The sequence below is a fragment of the Cnephaeus nilssonii genome (assembly GCF_951640355.1).
Source record: "Cnephaeus nilssonii genome assembly, chromosome: 13".
Classification (NCBI taxonomy): Eukaryota; Metazoa; Chordata; class Mammalia; order Chiroptera; family Vespertilionidae; genus Cnephaeus; species Cnephaeus nilssonii.
This window is the reverse complement of record NC_137084.1, coordinates 6,981,879-7,002,996: the sequence shown is the minus strand read 5'-3', so window position 1 is coordinate 7,002,996 and position 21,118 is coordinate 6,981,879. Positions and strand designations below refer to the sequence as shown.

At 38.8% G+C, this 21,118-nt stretch overlaps 1 protein-coding gene across 4 annotated transcripts in view; it reads left to right on the top strand.

Annotated features, from left to right (window-relative positions):
* Positions 1 to 21,118, top strand: part of KMT5B (lysine methyltransferase 5B) — a 49,636-nt gene that overhangs the window by 15,130 nt on the left and 13,388 nt on the right. For 3 of the 4 annotated variants that reach the window (XM_079789058.1, XM_079789057.1, XM_079789059.1), the window contains exons 2-8: positions 5,637 to 5,784; positions 10,264 to 10,332; positions 14,679 to 14,844; positions 15,216 to 15,325; positions 16,818 to 16,984; positions 17,285 to 17,304; positions 17,385 to 17,521. In XM_079789058.1, coding sequence (XP_079645184.1) covers positions 5,690 to 5,784; positions 10,264 to 10,332; positions 14,679 to 14,844; positions 15,216 to 15,325; positions 16,818 to 16,984; positions 17,285 to 17,304; positions 17,385 to 17,521 — 764 coding nt within the window. In that variant the 5' untranslated portion in view covers positions 5,637 to 5,689. Of the gene's footprint in view, positions 1 to 2,335; positions 2,572 to 5,636; positions 5,785 to 10,263; positions 10,333 to 14,678; positions 14,845 to 15,215; positions 15,326 to 16,817; positions 16,985 to 17,284; positions 17,305 to 17,384; positions 17,522 to 21,118 lie in introns of all 4 variants that reach the window. The other variant, XM_079789056.1, reaches the window with a different exon arrangement.

The following is a 21,118-nucleotide window of genomic DNA, read 5'->3' as shown; positions in this document are numbered from 1 at the left end:
GTGCTGGCATTTACTGTGTTTGTGGATTTGTTACTTCCCGGGGCTTTCTTCTTTAGAATACAAGCACAAATGAGGGCCGAAACCTTGTGTTGTTCTTTGCTGTATCCTCAGTGCCTGGAACAGTGTCTGGAATATAGTAGGTACCGTTATCTAGTAATTTCCCTGGCATTTTTATATTTTGAGATCAGAACAGACAAAGATTTGTAGCTGTTCTGCCATTTAAGGAGTGGTCAGTACTCATTTCTGGAAATCTTTTTTTCTGCCAATTTTGGGATAAATTTGAGGTAATTTTTACTTCTAAATATAGTCAGTGGGCAGTTAGCTTAGTACTGTCAACCAAGCCAAAGACCGTGGTGGCCTTTCCATGTGAGCCAGCTGCATTCTAGGCCAGAGAGACGCACCCTTGCTTACGTTAGGAGGGGGACCTCCATGTAGCCAGGAAGCCTCTAGGTCAGTGATGGCGAACCTATGACATGCGTGTCAGCATTGACACGCGTAGCCATTTCTGATGACACGTGGCCGCTGAGGCGGCCGCATGCCGAGGATGAAACATTTGCGAAATAATGTTTTTTCCTCAAAGTGACACACTACCCGAGTTATGCTCAGTTTTTTGGCGAAGTTTGACACACCAATCTCAAAAGGTGCCCATCACTGCTCTAGGTTTTGCTTGCATCTGATGTCAGCAGCCTGTTTCTCCACAGTCGACCACCATATCAACTGTTTGTTTTTGAAATTCCATCTCCACCTCTGATATGTAAGTGTTCTTCCTTCCAACTTGTAATCTTCCAGGAAAGAACATGCCAACAAGAACAAATTCCACACTCATGGGCAGAACAAACGATGACCTGATAATTACTTTTATTGTATGTAAAGAGTTTTTATTGTGTATACTCATCTTGAGCTAAAACATTATAAATAGCCCCCAAATATCTGATAGCTTTACTAGAACTGCTTTCATCAGGTATTCATTTGTCTTTTACCTTAATGAGCTGTCGTTTTCTGGGCGAGTATTGGAGTCTCTGCTAGAATATATCCAGACACATGCACTCAGACCTGAAGTTGTGAATTTGTTCCAGTTTGGATCATTAACCCACATTTGGCTGAAATTATGTATAAGTTAGAGTGGATTTCAGTCTGTGTTCCATGAACTGGACTGAAGTGTGCTACTAGAATGATTTATTGGTGAACTTTTCCTAATTCTTGGGGGGAAATTAGGTTGATAGTACAATTTCCTCCAATTAAAATGTTTTATTCCACAATTTTCCTTAAAATGTTGGCATCTGACCTTTGCCCTAACAGCTGAAAAATGGAATGGATAAGTAACTTGGAACAGTTTTCACACTGGAGCTTGCATCAGAATCACCTGGAGGGCTTATTCAAACAGATTGCTGGGGCTCATGTCAGGTTTTGGCTTTTTGTCTCTGAGTGGGAATCTGGGTTGGGACTTACGGATTCTCTGTGGAGAGATGACTTGCTATTTCTTTCATCTTTTAATTCTTTCTAGCCCTGGTGGGGTGGTTCAGTTGGTTGGAGTGTCATCCCATTTATGTTTTGCAGTTTCTTATCCTAGAGCCTTTTAGTTTGACTTACACTAAAAGCATATTTCCATAATGAGGTGAAGTCATGGACATCCTTTTTCTCATTCCATTACCAACAAACATAATCTGTTATACCTTCACTTCCAAAGGTCCTTAAAATTACAGGTACCCCTCACTGTCCAAATCATTCCGTTCCCAAATTCAGCTAGTTAACATTCACATAGTGAGAGATACCTCTATATGAGCAAATAGAATCAAGTTTTTGTTGCCTTTGTAAGGGAACGCTGAGTAAGACATTTTATGATGGGCAATACTTTGATAAAATATCCCTAAATATCTTGAATGTTGATTTTAACGACAAAAAGATGTAACAAAACTGTTGCAGACAAGAGATAATAAATATATTTGTAGTTTACTCACAGAGTTCATAGAATGTTACCAAAATGTGTGATTTGAGCTGATTATTGAGCTATACCTAGATATCAGTATAATAAAGAGCAAAGATGATTCTTAATGGTAATTGAAGGATAAACATTTATTGAGCACTTGCTATACCAATTGCTATTCAAAGCACAAGCTATGAGCAAGACCCAATGAGTCCCTCCTCAGAGCCTGGGGGCATTGAAGACCTCAGCATGATAGGACCGGCTGGGGCCAAGGTGTAGTCTAAAGAGTGGAAACATTAATTACTATAGTACTTTTAATACTCTGTATCTTTCTCACGAGTCTGTGTAGCATGGTCTTTTATGTATTTACCTCCCCATTTTGTTTTGTTTTTCATATTTTGTTTCTGTTAGGAGAGAACATTGAAATTATTCTCTAAGCTATTTGAAGAGAGTGACTAAATGCACCTGGGTCAGGCTGTCTGTGGGTATGAAGTGGTTGGGAGAATCCAAGAACATGGTGGTGAATGGCAGGAGAAATGGAGGCAAGTTGTCTAATGACCATCAGCAGAATCAATCAAAATTACAGCACACGGGAAAGGACACTGTGAAGGCTGGCAAAAACGCAGTGGAGAGGAGGTCGAGCAGATGTATGTACACACTCAACTGTCGCTCTTTTGATTGTGATATGGGGCAGTAATTCCAGTTTGTAATGTGTTCTGTGCTCTGTTGTTTGCAAAACAATTCTTTATGTTCTCACATAGTTAACATTATAGTATTTTATTCTTTCAAAGTTGTATCAGTTTTTATTCTCATCAAATGTGTACAACTTCAGTTTAATGCTTAATATAATAACTTCAATCATCCTTTTATATCCATGGTTTTAAATTATATTTTGTAGAATTTATACCTAAATGGCTAATCTGTACTATAAAAAAAACTAAAATACTGCTACTGACCTGAATTTCTTAAAAGTTCAAACTGTATTTTTTATATTTGATGTAAGTATAAATATGTATGTCTTTGAAAACTTACAGTAATATGAATAAAGTTAACTGTGATTTGCATGATAAATAGAGTTTAGGGCAGCTTCACAAATTGTCACCATTTTTTATATTTATATAGGGTGAACAATCCTTTATCTGGATAGTGAGGCACTATTGATATTAAGTTACTTTTTTTACCTCTATACTTCTTGGTAAGAATGAAATGACTTGTTGAGAGTTGTGAGAAATTGTAGTTTCATAGCTCTTCCATGAGTAGTAAATCGACCCAGGATAAATATAAACCTAAGTAGACAACTATACGAAGGTTTTCCAAAAGTGTATGACCATGTTAAGGAGTATAGCTTTTTCTTTTTCTTACTTTTCCTAAGGTTAAGTTAGCCACTGCTGAACAGCCTTAGTTTGTGTTGGAATTTGCCTACTCCCCGTAGATTGAATTAGCCTGAGTGTTCTGCAGTTTCAGTTAGATTGCTCTAGTTCTGATTCATTTCATTTTTACCTTTTAGGGGTTTATGCTATTCATTGGGCCCAGACTGCCCTTAACCTTTCCATGTCAGATCAGGTCACTGTTTTTGTAATGGATGCTCTTCTGCATGGACACCTCCTTGCCCTTTAGCATGTGATGGGAACCTGAAGGGATTGAGAAATGTAGTGACTATAGCTGTGGTATTGGCTCTGTTCAGTAAATTAGGCATCTCTTAATTTTTTTAAATATATTTTTATTGATTTCAGAGAGTAAGGGAGAGGGGGAGAGAGAGAGAGAGAAACATCAATGTTGAGAGAGAATCATTGATTGGCCGCCTCCTGCATGCCCCACACTGGGGATTTAGCCCCAAATAATCTACGATTGAATGCATTTTCTGTCAGAATCTCAGCTGGCTTCTTTGCAGAAATTGACAAACTGATACTAAAATTCTTATGGAAATTTAAGGGACCCAGAAAAACTAAATCTTGAAAAAAAAGGACTCTTAGTCATCAGGAAAATGCAAATTAAAACCATAAGATACAACAACCAGAAAAACTAGAATCAAAAGGATAGATAGTAACAAGTGTTGGTGATGATGTGGAGAACTTAGTACCCTCATACACTACTGTTGGAAATGTAAAATGGTGCATTCACTTTGAAAAACAGTCCGGAAGTTCCTCTAAAGGTTAAACATGGAGTTACCATATGACCTAAGCAATTCCATTCTTAGGGATGTACCTAAGAGAATTGGGATAACATATGTACTCACAAAACTTTCATATGATTGTTCATAGAGACATTACTCATAATAGCCAAAAAGTGGAAACAGCCCAAATGTCCATCAACTAATGAATAAGCAAAATGTGGTATATCCATACAGTGGAATATTATTTAGGCATAAAAAGGAATGAAGTACTGATGCATGGTACAACATGGATGAACCTTGAAAACATTGTGCTAATTGAAAAAGCCAGTCGCAAAGACCACATATTGTATGATTGTAGCTATATGAAATTTTCAAAGTAGGCAAATCCATAGAAACAGAAACTAGATTAGTGGTTGATAGCGGCTGGGAGGGAGAAGTAGGTAGTGACTGCTAATGGGTATGCAGGTTATTTTGGGGAGTGATGAAATGTTCCAAAATTGATTATGGTGATAGTTATACAATTATGTGAATATATTAAAAAATAACTATTAAATTGTACTCTGAATGGGTGAATTATATGGTATGTGTTAGTAGCTCCAGTGTTAATAAAGCTGTTACGGAAAATAAAATGATCTGATAGCTTTTCACAAACCCACATGCAAATCATATACCTATCCTTTGGCAGGGATTTTCACATAAGTGTTTAATTTTTTTTTTTTTAAGCGTGGATGAAAAGAAGGTTACACCTCTCACTGTGTGTTTCTCTCATTCTTCCATATCTTAATTTTGAGAGGCTTAATGTTATACAGCTGGTATCTTCACTGACTGCTGATAGGACTATCAGTGACATGTACTGAAATGAGCACTGATGAAACTGATATATACAAATTTGGCCTTCCTTTCCTCTCTTTACAGTGTTTTTCTTCCACAATTAAACCCAATGACTTCCATCATGTATATATTTCTTTCATCTTCCCTATTTTTCAATCAAAATATTTTCAGACAGGTCAGTTAGAAATAGGCCTGTCATTCTCTCTTCTCCTTTCCCCACCTCTACTACCTAGCTTTGTAATCATAGGCAAGTAAGTTCCTTAACCTCTGGGCCTGTTCCCAGCCAAGTGGAAATAATAACTCATCCATCTGAAAGCAGGAAGCTGGAGTTAGCTACTTGGGACTCCTTTTGGTACTTAAAATCAAGCTCTCCCCTTCTGGCACTTACTGCAGAGAGTATCTTGTGTTCATCCTGTTTCCTCACCCCAGCCCTGTCTGTAGTGGCCCTTTATGCTCTCTTGCTGCCTTAATGAACCTCCACCTTCCCTGTTTCTCAGCTCTTCCTTGGAGGGGCAAGGCATCTGAACCAAAGATTCTCACAGACGCTCTTCTTGGGAAACCTGGTGTTATATGTAATCGAAATACTCTCAATAATTGGGTTAGTTTATTGCATTTGCCTTTATGTTTATGCAAATAGTACTCCAATCTCCATTATTAAAATTGATTGAAATAATTTTAGTTCTTGATTACTAGCTTGAATGGGCAAAGGTTTTTAAGGTAGACTTTAGTCATTTTCAATTTGAGTTACTTTTCTTTTTCTTTTTGCAGGTAATGGTAACTCAGGATTCGAAGGACAGAGTCGATATGTACCATCTTCTGGAATGTCCGCCAAGGAACTCTGTGAAAATGATGACCTAGCAACCAGTTTGGTTCTTGATCCCTATTTAGGTTTTCAGACACACAAAATGAATACTAGGTAATTTTAAGTCTTTATCCTGAATGGCACAGATGATGTTGAATTTAAGAAAATAGATGGAAAGAAAGAAAATAGATTTTTTACTTTCAGTCAAAAATTTAAATGACATTAAAGGAAAGTACTTTGCTACAGAAAGATTTTCTATATGTGAGCCACGAAAAGCAACAAAAGCTTCTGAGAATCTTGTCAGTTTTAATTCTGTGTTCTTTATCTCAGGATATTTCTTACTAAAATATAAAGCTGGGGGAGCATCTTTATTCTGTTCTAAATGTTGATGCTAATTAGGGGAAAAATCTGACGGGCATCCTGTACAGCCTTAAAAATGTATATTTCCTACTAAAAGTAGATTACGGCCTTTTTTTCATAGTTTTATTACAGATGTTTTTAAAATAATTGCCACTGTGTTTGATCTTTGAGATGCAGCAAAACATTCAGCTACGTAAGATTCAACTTAGTAAGCATGAATATTTTTAAAGACGTGCTTACATTCAGTGTGCAGATAAGAAAATAGATGTGCAAGTGCTTTATTGAGTATTAAATGTCATCTACTTAAAATATTGCATCACTCTTGAAATCTGTCATCCTTTAAATTTCTTTATTCTACTTCCCTTAAATACCTTCTCTCCCACAAAAAGGCTCTTAGATAATTTTGTAATTGACCTCCACCATACACTAAGTCAAAGCTTTACAACTTTTCTCTATATCTTGAACTTCCATGGCAAAGGGTTTTCAAGTCTGATGGAAAAGTATAGGGATTTAGAATGTAGAGCAAGTTCTGGGCCACCGCCCACTCTTACCTCAGTCACCCTATACTGGTGTTCAGTAGCTCCAGTGTCAAGGACCAACCCTGGAAGGACTTGATCACCAGGTGGATAGTCATCGATAATTAGGGGGAGGTAGGAATTGGTGAGTAAAGGTGATTAGAGGAAAATCTGTGTTCATCTTTTTCCCTTTTAACTCTCTCCCTCGCTAAAATTAAAACAAAATACTGTATGATGCATTTATTAATTACATGCTAAACCCAGAGAGAAGTAATTCTGGTGAAAATGTGCCTTTGGTATTTTCATGTAATTTTCTGTCATCATGTATCTTTACTTAGTAAAATGAAGTGAAAAGCTGGGATGGACTGAAGAGGTTCTTTAAATAGTTTCCTGCCTTCAGAGGGGCAAATATCTAAATTTTCTAAATAGGCAGACAGATGGCTGTCCTCTGGAAAGTCAGCAGACTCAAAATGCCATAGTGCCCAAGTAAAATCTAGTTTGCATTATTTTAAGTCCATTTCCCTTTTTTTTCTCAGTGAACATAGGAGACCTGGCCGCTCTAGAGCAAGCATGTCAAACTCGTGGCCTGTCGGCCGAGTCCACGAGTTTAACAAGCTTGCAGAGGATCCTGATAGTATTTAAGCTACCCGATAGCCTTTTTCCCCCTGAGTTAAAAAATGTGAATCACTGATTCTCGTAACAGTCTAGTAGCATTCAGGATTTTACTGCAAAGGCCCATAATTATGACCTGGAGTCATCAAGAAAGGTATTATCTTCATTAAGCCTTATATACTGAAATATTGAAGCATATAAACCATTTTAGAAAGCGTTCCATCAAAATTATAAAACATTTTTAATGGCTTTAGGAAAGAAGTCTGTGTGTTCAGAATCCCCATGCTTTGACTATTCCAGAGGATAAAGGGTTACCTGTTACTGGCTTCTGCTATAGGAAATAACTCCTATCCTAGCCTATATAATAAAAAGCCAATATGCAAATTGATTGAACGGCAGAACGACCAGTCACTATGACGCACACTGACCACCAGGGGGCAGACCTCAACACAGGAGCTGCCCCCTGGTGGTCAGTGTACTCCCACAGGGGGAGCACTGCTCAGCCAGAAGCCTGGGCTTATGGCTGATGAGCACAGCGAGTGGCGGGAGCCTCTCCTGTCTCTGTGGCAGTGCTAAGGATGTCTGACTGCAGGCTTAGGCCAGCTCCCTAAGCCGTCAGTCGGACATCCTTTGAGGGCTCCCGGGCTGTGAGAGGGCACAGGCCGGGCTGAGGGTCCCCCCGCCCCCCGAGTGCACGAATTTCGGGCACTGGGCCTCTAGTTTTCTATAAAATCCTCCTTGGTAATTAGTTTATGGGAGTCACTTGGGGAATCTTAAGATGCAGCTGCTTAACCAATGGACACCGACACTGGGGTAGTGGGGGCTTGCCCGGGGTGGGAATGGCTGGGGGGGGGGGGCGGTTAATTGGGGAAAAAGGAGACATATGTAAAACTTTAGACAATAAAAAAAAAAAGAGTCAGCTGCTGATTTCATAGCTGTGGGGTGGGGCCTGAGAGCCTCCATTTCTACTCTTGCAGTAGCAGGTCCTAAAGCACCTGGCCTACTGCGCCTTCTTGTGATGTAAGTGGATAAAAAGCTCCTTACTGGTGGTTTCCTAGCACTCACTTAAAACCTGTGTCTTAAAATGTAAAGTTCCAGATTGCTACACAAATATTGAAACTCAAAACCTTATCCAGGTGCCCCTAAATTTAAAAAGTATCCAGTATGTAAAATTTTTTATGAATAGAAATTGAAGGATCTAAAATAAAAACTGGTTAAACCAAGTTAGACATGCAGAAGAAAACATATTTTTCAGTGCAACATTTAATTCTTCTCATACAGTTTCTAAAATAGCCGTTGATGGTGTAGACCAGTGGTCGGCAAACTCATTAGTCAACAGAGCCAAATATCAACAGTACAACGATTGAAATTTCTTTTGAGAGCCAAATTTTTTAAACTTAAACTTCTTCTAACGCCACTTCTTCAAAATAGACTCGCCCAGGCCGTGGTATTTTGTGGAAGAGCCACACTCAAGGGGCCAAAGAGCCGCATGTGGCTTGTGAGCCGCAGTTTGCCGACCACGGGTGTAGACAGTCCTACTCCCCCTGGGCAGACCGGGTCGGTTTTGCAGCAGTGGGGACCCTTAGCCCTGTGCTCGAGCAGTTGATGTGCTGTATCAAGGAGTGCTCTCGGTGTTCATTGCAAAGGCACTTTAACAGAAAAACACAGAGAATATTTATTTATTTATTTATTTAAAATATATTTTATTGATTTTTTACAGAGAGGAAGAGAGAGGGATAGAGAGTTAGAAACATCGATCAGCTGCCTCTTGCACACCCCCTACTGGGGATGTGCCCGCAACCAAGGTACATGCCCTTGACCAGAATCGAACCTGGGACCCTTGAGTCCGCAGGCCGACGCTCTATCCACTGAGCCAAACCGGTTTCGGCGAGAATTTATTAATGAAGCTTTAAATCTTGGTGGACTTACTTGAATATGAAACTATCTGCTCTGGCTCATCTTTTGAGCAAGAATTTACCAGAATGTTGACTCACATCATGTTCAAAGATATTATTTTATAGAAAATAAGGAAAATCTATAGTGCTTTATTTGAATAAACCATAATATATTTTTAAATTATTAGTTCATGGGCTTCTCTCTCTTTGGAGTTCAAACAAAGTGACTGGAAGAGAGAAGTTTGGAGCTTGGATTTTAATACTCGCTGTCTGCTACTTTAGAATGGTCTCTTTGTTTTATGTTTATATATTTGTAATTGATTGTCAGTTTTCATTTTCTCTTTTATGTTCTTTTTCCTCCTTTCAACTTCTTTCAATGTACTGTGTTCAGAAACAGTAGATGTTTAATGATTTGAAAATTTCCCAAACTAGCTATATTACAAATGCTCATGTTTTCATCTTAATAGATCCCTGTATTTACTAATAAGCAAGACAGAGTTATAGCATGAATTCCTAGAAATAGTATAAACAAAATAGTAACTTCAATTTATTGGAAAATATTTAGATTTAGTTGACTTATCAATTATGAAAATTAAATTCTTCCTTTTAGCTGGAAAATAGAGTTGTTAGTAATACCTCTGATTTTCAAAAGATCAAAGTGGGGAGACAGATATAGTAAAGCCGGTACAGGTGCTTCTAGTCATGCCCCTTGTGGGGGCTGTAGAACCCAGAGATTGGACAGTATCCTGAGGAGTGGGCGACTTGGAAGTGAGCCGAGCAGGAAATAATGTTATAAAGAAATGCAAGAGTCACTTTTTCTTTGGGATTTTTCTGATCCAAACTGCAGTCTGTATAGTCCTTACTCATCCTTCTACTACTGTAACTATCTAATTTTATTTTACTTTATGTATTTGATTATTTTTATCCACTGTTGGATATGAATTTATAAATCACGTTAAGTGTCACTTTGAAATTAAGTGCTTGACTAGAAAGCATAAAGAAATTCTTAGATCTTCTAACTCGGTATAATGTAAAACGATGTTCTATGGGAAGAAAGAATTTTAGCATCTAGCTTTTATCATGCTGAGACTGGAATACCAGTGTCTTAAGGATTTTTGCAACAGCTAATATTGTAAATCTGCTTAGAGATTACAAGTACAGGTTGTACAAATAGTTTTTTATTGTTGTTGTTTGTTTTTGCATTTATATAGCGCCTTTCCTTCGAGGAGCTCAAGGCATTTTTCAAAATCTGACAGTTTTCCTCACAACAACCCTGTGAGGTAGGTAGAGTGCATTACAAACAATAATAAGATGCCCGCTAACCTGTCACAGCCTTTATGATGTTCTTTGATGTTAAATAATGGAGGTGTTAGCATAAACATGAGTTTTAGAACATGTTGCAAACCTTTTAAAATAGTTTGGTCTTAGTCATAGTTGTATTTAAAAAAAATCACTTGTACTCCATAACAGGGTAATTTTAAGAGAAATCTTTCATCAAAGATCAGGAATCACTCCCTGGGATTAGCTGAGCACTGAGTGCAAAACTCAGCCAGGTATGTTTCTGGTTGTTATTTATTTTCAGGTGAAGAAGGAACAAAGAGCTGTGGCTCTGGCCTGCCTCCTCCTCCTCGGCACCTGCGCACTGTCAGTTTGCAGTTCAACTTTCTTCAAAGGGGAAATGTGTTCACAGTGTTGCCTCATGGTTTCTTATTTTATATCTTAAATATCTGAGCATTTTTCTCTCTTTTCCTCTCCTTCCCTTGCTCCCCGTTTTCTGTCCTCCTCTTCTCCCCCCTCCTCCAGTCAGCTCTTGGTTGACATGCTATGGAAGGGACAGTAGTACAGCTAACACAAATCTACAGCCTTTCTTCATTGCCACAATGCTCTCTTGGGTTTGGATACAGGAAAACCAAATAGCAAGAAAACCTGGGAAGTCAGTCCCTGGAAAGAGTGGGGAACAGGTGTGTGGGAGTGTGAATTCATGTTTTTTTCTGCCCCTTTTAATAATAATGATTGTAAATGACTTTTTTCTTATAGCAGCCATTCATCAGAGGTGTGGGAAGTGAAAAAAGAAATGTTTGATTTATTTAAAGTAGCAAATTTTGTGTTAGGGAGGAGGGGCATATTGATTTGGAAATACCAGATACCTGTTTCTCTTGCCTCCCCTGCCACCCCACTTCACCCCCATATGCCAAATTTAAAAGTATATAGTACCTTTCACTGTATTGCTAGAATACCAGCCAGCTCTGTTGCTGGCTGGGCTCTGGGCTGGTGTTCCGTGGCAGACACAAGTCAAGTCCTATTCTATGGGAAACAACATGAGAGCGCCCTCTGAATCCACATAAGATCAGTCTGAGAAAGGCTTCCCTTAATTAGCCCTCATGGGCCTTATTTTCCTCACGTATTGAACAAGAAGGCTGTTTTAGATAGTCTATATTTTCTTCTAGCTTTAAGAACCCTGGTGTAAGGAGAGGTTTGTGCAATGTGTATGGAAGATTTATAGCGATTGTGATGAAGGAGAGAGCAGAGGGTATCTTTCTACTCAATAATAGAAAATTATTTTAATGTTTTTTAAGGTCTTCATTGCTGTTTGCCTGGTCCTAATAGTTGTAACAATCTTATGCTATTAAGTAATTTTTATTTCCCCAGCAGTATTGTTATACTGGGATTTGACTTGAACTGTCAGCCTAGTGATTTTAATGTATTTTTGTAGGGTTATTGAAAACAGCTGTCTCTTCCTCTTCCTGTCTGCACCCAGAACCCTTTTCTTCCTTTGCCTCACTATCATTTCACGCCTATATCAGCCAACTGTGACAGGAAGTTTTGATGGTAAATTATATTTTAAGTGAAATGGAGGTTCTTGCTATTGGCAAGTAACAGTTTTGCTTGTGTTTGATTCAGGAAAGCAGAAACAAACGTCAGCACAGGAAACGTGGAAAGCAGAATATAGCTAAATCAAGAGTAGATTATTTTGTGTTGGTTTTAGCATATAAATTGGCATCATGAACACAGAGTAAACAGAACTACGATAGCTGGAAGGCATTTTTAGGTAGGAAGCAACAGGTTTCAGGAAGTGGAGCGCACTTAGCCCATAGGAATAGCCTGTGTCCGTTCCAGGTCTGCAGCTTATTTTTCTGTTGTGTCCTTAAAACATGAGGTGAATTTAGCCCTGACTCTGACTTGCTTGCTAATGTGTTGAGCCATGCAATTATTTTAAATAGGGTGCCACCACTGGTCAGTTCCATGTCGGACATACCAATATTGCTGGGTTCTTTTTCTGTCATCTGCAGCACTAACATCATGGATTATACATTGTATTTGCTCAGAGTGAAGTACTAGTATTGGCTTTTCTGTTCTCTGCATAAAACATGGTTATCCATTTCCTGACATTTCATATTTTGTATTGTGTGAAGTGGCATGCCTTAGCTAACAGCTGGTTGGTTATCTTATCTGTCCTTCATGTGCAAACACCCCTAGTGTAGCTTTGCAGCAAGAATGGTTAAAGAAACCCAATCTTGACAAAAATCACTTGTGATATCTACAAGTCGTTTAATATTATAACTGGATGGAAGTTTGCAGACTTCCACAATTCTGCAAATCTTTAGACTATTTTGACATCATATTTTGACAATCCTAGTTAAACACATTCTGAATTGTTTAAAGGACATCCACTCATCTATCTGTCAGAGCGGGTACACTAATAGAGCATGGAAAATAAAATTTCATGTCCATTTCTTTACATGACGTCTCTGGGATATGTTCGAACTCTCTCTGATGGTTCTGCTTAGTAGTTGTGAGAGCTTACTGAAGCTAGAGTCTGAAGCTAGTAAGTTCCTGGAGGGGTCAGCATGCATTAATGTATCTGAAGTCCTCCAGAAGCCCTGTCATCAGTAGTGTTATGCCTTCTCTCTTCCTGTTCTTTCCTCTACTGTTGTTGCCCAGCTGATGCCCTCTGTCCCTGTTCATCTCTCTGAATGTAGCCTTAAGATGCTCTGCTTAAATTCCCTCTCACTTTGCCTGCCCTTCTTTGATTCTTTCCTGCCTATTCTGGAAAGCTAAATTCACACTCTTCTCATTGCCCATATGTATCTTCACTTTAGTTATGATTTCCATATTTTAAAGTGCTATAGTGTAGTTTGTACCATAGTAACCTGCATTTGCCTCTCACTGCTTTGCTTAACTGTTGATGCATGTGTATGTCTTTTAGTCCTGGATAAATTTTCCATGTAAGAGCAGTGGCTAGTCTGTCACTTCATCACAACACCTGTGTGTACACAGCACCTAATAAATAAGCCTTGGTAAAATATTGTGGCTTAACATTTTACTGAAACGTTGTGAATACAATTATGATAGCTCATCTAGAAAAAACCCTGCTTGAGTGCTTCCTTTCCTAGATCTTATCTCAGTTTTAGCATTTTCAGATTTATGAAGTACACAATTTCAATTGTTAGAGTTAGGGTGCATAGTTCAAATCCTTTTTCTCCTTGGCCTTTAATATTTTTTTTTCTTAATGTATTCTATTTGAATAGCAGTCTGTAATTCCGTTTTTTGGTTGGATTTTTTTTTAACTTTATTTGGGAAAATAAGCCAAATGAAATTGACATGAAAAGACTTTTAAAAAATATTTATATATTGATTTTTAGAGAGAGAGAAGCGGGGGGTGGGGGGAGAGAGAGAGAGAGAGAGAGAGAAACATGGATGTGAGAAACACCAATCGGTTGCCTCCTGCACACACCCCAGTGGGGGGGTTGAACCCACAAACTGGGAATTGAACCAGTGATCTTTCAGTGTACTGAATGACATTCAATCAACAGAGCCACACCTGCCAGGGTGACATTTTGAAATTAAGATCCAAGTACCTTTAATTGTAGTACATGTTTTATTGAGAACACAACTTTAGAATGAGGGACTTGCAAACTTAATTTTACTTGGACTATGATTGTATTATGTGTTATTTTATGACTAGAAATGTAATATGCTGAAGTCATTATAGCTAATTTTATTAATAGAAGCCTTTTATAATGGTACACCAACTGTTTTTCCTTATGTCACCATAAAGCAGTTGTACTTTTGCCCTCTTTTTGTTCTCTGAATGCAGTAGAGATTAATTGACATGGTGTTGGAACATCAAGGTGTACAGTATTTCAGGACTCACTGGGGTACTTGGTTTGGGGGTTTTCTAACTGTTCATAAAGAATGTTTTAGCGGCATGATTTTGTTTGCTTCGTCTTTCTTCTGAAGCTCATTGCCTGGCACTCTTCTGGCTTGATTCTGCATGTTTTTAAAAGTTGTCATTCTAACACACAATTAGATGAGCTCTATTGTAGGTCTTCCATTTTGTACCTTCAGACTGGAATAAGCCTGAATCAGCATTCACTTGAATCATCTGGTCACTTCTCAGTTAATGAGATAACAGTGAAATAACAATATTAAAATGCATTTTGAAGACAGAGAAATTATGTTTCCTGGTGGTTAATATTACTTGAGGAGTAATTATCAAGATTATTGATTGTTGTCTTTTGTTCTGTCTGGCAGTTTTTAGGTTACTATCTCTTTCTCAGTATCTCTTAACAGTGGCCCAAGAGTGATGGCAGATAATTAAAGTTATTGTCTTGATTTTGTTCAGATTTCGGCCTATTAAAGGAAGGCAAGAAGAACTGAAGGAAGTAATTGAACGTTTTAAGAAAGATGAGCACTTGGAGAAAGCCTTCAAATGTTTGACTTCCGGCGAATGGGCGCGACACTATTTTCTCAACAAGAACAAAATGCAGGAGAAATTATTCAAGGAACATGTAGGTTTATTAATAAGATGAATACTGTTTATATGTTTGGATAGGAATAAAGGAAACTAAAGCCTAAATTTCGGTGAAACTTGAAATCAATTTTTTGTGAAACTAATCGTATGAAGATCTAATAACATATAGGATCCTTTGACTATCCAAAGAGAAAACTTTGTCATCTAGAAGTGAAATTTGTTGTGAGCTTTTAGAGTAACATGGCCTTGCCATTTGGTACTCAAATATGTGAAATGTTGAAATATTAACAAAGTATTTTAAAAGTGCAACATTTTTATATTGTTCATGGTTTGCTTTTATAATTCTATGGAAGTCTAGCAGGACAAACAGTTTACTATAAAGTTAATGTCAAATTTTTTCTTTTTTAGGTGTTCATTTACTTGAGAATGTTTGCAACTGATAGTGGATTTGAAATACTGCCTTGTAATAGATACTCATCAGAACAAAATGGAGCCAAAATAGTTGCAACGAAAGAGTGGTAACTATTGTACTAGTATAAACCCATAAAGTAATTTTATTTAAAATTCTCTCTAAATTACTGTTCAGATGCTAAGAAAGTCATGGAAGGGATGAAACCAGAGCTCACCTAGAGGAGCCAGTGCAGGGCCAGTGCCTTGGCCCAGCAACCAGGGCCTATTGATGGCTCCTTACTCCCATCTTTGTTGTTTAGAATTAGAAGTCTGAGCTGACCAGATTCTGTGTCTAAGCTGAAGTGTGTTTTGTTTTCTTTTGGTTGGATCTGGGTGCCTTGCTCAGTAACGGGGCTACTGAAAGGTTAGGGAGGCCGAGGGTGGACAGCCTGGCTTCTGGAGTTGGTCCTTTACTGGCCTGGAAGAAAAGTTGGGTATGATGCCTTCATGGTCCTAGGAAGTTGACAGGTGGAAACTTCTTAACACATTGCCTGCTTTAAAAAAATATATATATACAGCTGAAATACAAGTAGTAACATTGAGCTCCATTAGAGCGGTAACAGCCATATGGAAAAGAGAGATTGTGTGTTAGATCTTCTTTCCTCTGATGCCTGTTCCCTACCTTTTCTCCCAAAAGAAACATGTAGCCCCTTTCATATACCACCCTAATATATTTTATAGTAGAAATTTTAGGGTCAAGTGCCTGAAAATGGAGGGCAAAGAGCATTACTTTCAGGCTCGATGGGTGTGTGTGTGTGTGTGTGTGTGTGTGAGTGAGTGCATCTTCTTGGGATGATAGGCCTGCTTGCCAGCTCCCATGGCTCCCTGTGGTGTCAATGGGTGTGGAGGTTTGAGATCTCGGTCCTAGAGCTGCACTGTCAGTACAGTAGCCACCAACCACATGTGGCTCTTGAGCTCTTAAAATGTGGCAAGTCGGAATTGAGAAGTGCTGTAAATGTGATACACATGCCAGATTCCATATGAAATTAAAGTTTTCATTAATATTTCTTAAACTGATGACCTGCTGAAATAGTATTTGGGGTATATTGGGTTAAAATATATTGCTAAAAGTAATTTCACGGGTTTTTACTTCCTTAAAGAGGCTGTTAGAAAATGGAAGAGTCTGTGCTTGGCCTGCATTGCTGTCTGTGGGATGGCGCTGCTAGAGGATAGCATCCCAGTTCCGGGTCCTCACGGCTCTTCCCCACACTCATCTGTGTCTCCTTCATCCAGTGTCAGCAAGTTGAATTCCGTGCAGCAGGAATTTGAGTCCTTTCTGCTTGCAAAGCACTATGCTAGGTGCTGCAGGGTGTTCAGAGACACGATAGGCACACAGTTCTGTCCTGGAGGACGCTCCAGCCTCTGGTAGGAATAAGGCAGCTGCACAAGTACATGGCAAAGGTTCTGGGGCTTCCCGGTCGGTATTCAAGCGAGTCAGCTAAAATAGGCAGAGCTGGGTCTTCTCAATACGTGGATGTTTATTGGACAGGCTTGTTTTAATAAAAGAAGCCTTCTTATTTATAATTACTAGTAATTTTTAACATCACATATTTTAAATAGGAAACGAAATGACAAAATAGAATTACTGGTGGGTTGTATTGCCGAACTTTCAGAAATTGAGGAGAACATGCTACTTAGACACGGAGAGAACGACTTCAGTGTCATGTATTCCACAAGGAAAAACTGTGCTCAGCTGTGGCTCGGCCCTGCCGCGTTTATAAACCACGGTAAGCGCTATTTCTCAGGTATCGGCACTAGTGTTGGGCGGTACTGCTCAAAATTAGAATGGCATAGCAATCTAAGTAAGACTTCATCTTCCTTTAAAGTAGGGTTAAGAATATGATTCCCCCTTCCCCCCACCCCCCGCCCCAAGTTATTAAAGTAAATATTCCTGTAGTTTAACTGAAAACATAAACTTCTATCAAAGGTTGTAAAATTACATGGAAAGCTTATTTCAGATTTCTGTAATTGTTCGTGTTTCAGATCTTATCTACAGTTAATTGACTTTATTTTTGGACATTTTTCAGATTGCAGACCTAATTGTAAGGTAAGCATAAAAACTTTCTATCTCAAGTATTTAGTTTTTGCTTTAGGTACGAGTTTCTTAATGAGTTCATTTTATTTCAGTTTGTGTCAACTGGTCGAGATACAGCATGTGTGAAGGCTCTGAGAGATATTGAACCTGGAGAAGAAATTTCTTGTTATTATGGAGATGGGTTTTTTGGAGAAAATAATGAGTTCTGCGAGTGTTACACGTGTGAAAGGTAAAGTATTAAGTAAGATGTTCAGCTTTTCCATTCTGTTAACCACCTGATGATCATGGGCATGAAATCACATTATCTCCTCATTATTTAAATGCAGGAATAGTCTTTTACATTCTAGAGCATTGTAGCCAGTAGCATGCATAAACAAAATCAAAGGGTCCTTAACTTTCAAGGGCACTGGCACCTGACCCTTAATATTATTACCAGCTGTTCTTATGAATGGATCAGAATTCAAATGCGCTTAAATAGAGAATGGGAAATACCTTACACACACACACACACACACACACACAGCCACACCCACACCCACACCCACAGCCAGGATGGGGTTGCCCTGCAAGTGAAGTTCAACTGCTGACAGTCATGTAAAAACCCTGACATAGTCTTGTGTATCATCAAGCTGTGTCCTCTGGAATTTTTTTTTTTATGCACATACTCTTCATAATTCCTAAGTTCTGTCACTTAGCGAGGAACGTCTTTGTATGACCATCAATGTTTTGGAGTCCTTGTAGATGTCCCAGATCTGCCTTGGCTCATTGGAGTGGCTTCTGCATTCAGGAGGTCACAGGGGCAGCTCCCCAAGCTTATCTGGGTGGTGCTGCAGGAAGGCGCCATTACGTTTGTTGAGCCCATTTCGCGTACCTTGCACTGCCCTGGACACTACTGACCTTGACTCATTCAGTCCTCACAGCCATCCTGTGAGAGAGAGGTAGTAATGTGGCCCTGTTGCAAATGCAGAAACTTAAGTGCTGAATCCAGACCAGCCTAGCTTCAGAGCCCTCACAGTTTCCACGTCATGTTGTGTTTGCAAATATGAGCAAAGATATCTGGTAGTGCTACTTCTCCCACTGAGAACACCCACCCTGCAGCCAGACTAGAAGCCCAATTTTCTTCTTCCTGGGTAGCCAGACATTTCCCCTGTGTTGAGGGTGGGAGTATAAAACGTATCTTGTTCTATATAAAAAATGGTGTATGCATTGGTTGAATCTTAGACCAGTCTACAGAAAGACACTTTAATCCCTGAAGTAGTTTAATTATAGTTGAATAATGCTTTAAAATCATTTTATAGAGATGACATAACGTAGCAGTTAAGTAAGTGCCTGAGCTCTGTGTCAAGACTGCCTGAGTTGGAATCCTGTGACTGTATTTCATTAGCTATGATTTCTTGGGCAACTTAGGTGCTCTTGTATCTTAATTACCCATCTGTAAAATGGGAATAATACCAGAAGTTATTTCATAGTGTTGCTGTGAGAATTAAATTAGTTATTTCACATAAAGTATGTAGAACTGTACACAGTTAATACTTAAATATAGGTTATTTTCCCATTAGAATAGATGCTCCAAGAAGGCAGGCATTTTTACCTTTTTTTATTTACTCCTTTTGTTCCCAGCATCCAGAACACCACCTGGCACATAATAAGTGCTTAAAAAATATTTGCTAAGTGAATGATTGAATGAAGCAAATGATAAGCTAGTAAGGTTTTGGAGGTTGTCTTGGAAATGAAACCACACACTCAGGATTCCAAACCAGCCCTGAAACAGCTCTTTTACTGGTTCAGGACTGCACGTATCGTCATGTTCCTTAGGTAGGTTAGTTCTCTTTATTGAGCCTCCGTTTCTCACTGGTCATATAGTGGTAATCCCACCTACTCTACAGGCTTAGTGTGAACAAGAGAAACATGCAAGTCCTTCCGAAGTGGGAAGGCCTAATATACAGAACAGTAGACATGCTAAATCAGACTCCTTGAGCAGTTTGACTGAAAGGGTGACTATGAATATTCTTTAAATTCTCAGGAACACCAGTTAGGTGAGAGGATGACACTAGTCAGAGGAACTCGTTCAATTGTTAACTGAATAGGTACTTTATATTAGGCCTACAGTTGCAAGGTAAACAAGACTAGCACAGTGCCAGGCATGAGGGTGAGAAGAGGTGGCCCAGTGAAGAGTTGAGAGTGGACAGAATGTTTAACAAGATGCTGAGGTCACAAGTGGAGTGTCCTGGGTGCACTGGATGCATGTGTCTGGGCTGTAACCATCCTGACACAATAGAGATTGTAATATGTTTCTAATAAGTACTACGAATTTCACTCTAGAAAATTTGAAGAATAAAATCTAATGAAGGACAAAATTATTGTAAAGCTTATATGAAAGTATGTTTGATAGCCAAGAAAAATTTTGTAAAATAGAGTTAGGGGAGATTTATCTTAACAGATATTAAAAGTTACTATGAAATAATTGTGATCAAAACTTGATGGATATTGGCCCAGAAATGGACAAGTAGGTAAGAGGACATGAAGCGAGTCCTGAAAGAGAGATGAGTATGATGGTGCAGTATTTCCGATTTGTGATTGGGAATCTGCATATGTGGAGGGCAGAAGGAGTTATATGTGGATTTTCAACTGCAAGATTGGGTGGCGCCCCAACCCCCACGTTGTTCAAGGGTCAGCTGTAACTCATCGTGTGTCTGGAGGAAAACCAAGCTAAGCCCCATCTCACACTATGTAAAAATCAATCCCAGCTGGATGCTGGGAATATAGGAGTAAATAAAAAAGGTAAATTTTAAAATATAATGCAAAACTATTTTAAAATTTAGATTATATGTCTAACCTTGGGGAAGTAGAATTCTTTTGAAAGAAGACAAGAAATGGTGAATACAAAAGTTCTTGAATGGCTGAAAGTAAGTCAAAGACAGATGATAAACTGAAGAGGGGAAAAAGTACACGTATGGCAAAGAATTAATATTATTAATATTATAATTACAAAAAGCTCCAGTAAAGTAAGCTCATAAGGGAAAAACAAACTCCAGTAGAAAAGAAAGGTGAGGAGGATGCTGCACAGAAAATGATGGCTACAAACAAGGAAATTACAACAATTAGGTATTCATTTTCACTATCAATTGGCAAAACTTAAGGAGTACACTGTATACTGCTAGTGAGGACATAGAGAAACAGGCACGATGTTACTAGGGCTGTGAATTGCTGTAATCTTTTGGGAAAGTAATCTGGCAATATGTGTCAAAAGATAAGTGCATCTATTTACCTGGCAGTCAGTCCCATATGGAAGAATTTACCCTATGGAAATATGAGCACCAGTTAGTAAGGATTTGGTTTCAAGAGCAGTATAGCAGCTATATTCATGGTGGCAAACAAAAACAAAATACCCCATAGGTTTTAGTATCACTGATGGGGAGAATATGGAATGTTTATGTAAAAAGTACAACTTTTAAAACATATGTTCAATGCCAGTGAATTTGTGCATGGTTTAGTGGATGTATGGCATTGCCCTGCTGGTTTTGTTTGCCTGGAGGGCTCCCACAGTGTATGGAGGGGTGTAGACCGTGGAAAGGAGTGGAAGCTGGTGTGCTGGCAGGTGGTTAGCACTGGACCTCCGGGCTCTGGGCTCCAGGGGTTAGGAAATACTGTCAACTTCTGCTTTATGCATATTTATATCCTAGGATTGTTTGGCTTGTTGCAGCAAGCATAAGCATGTATTACTTTCCTAAGTTAAAAAGAAAAAGGGAGGGTGGTGGAGAAGCAGATGAAGAGTAGAGGTTTCTTTAAATGTGGCCCATCTTTCTAGAAATGAACCAGAAATGTT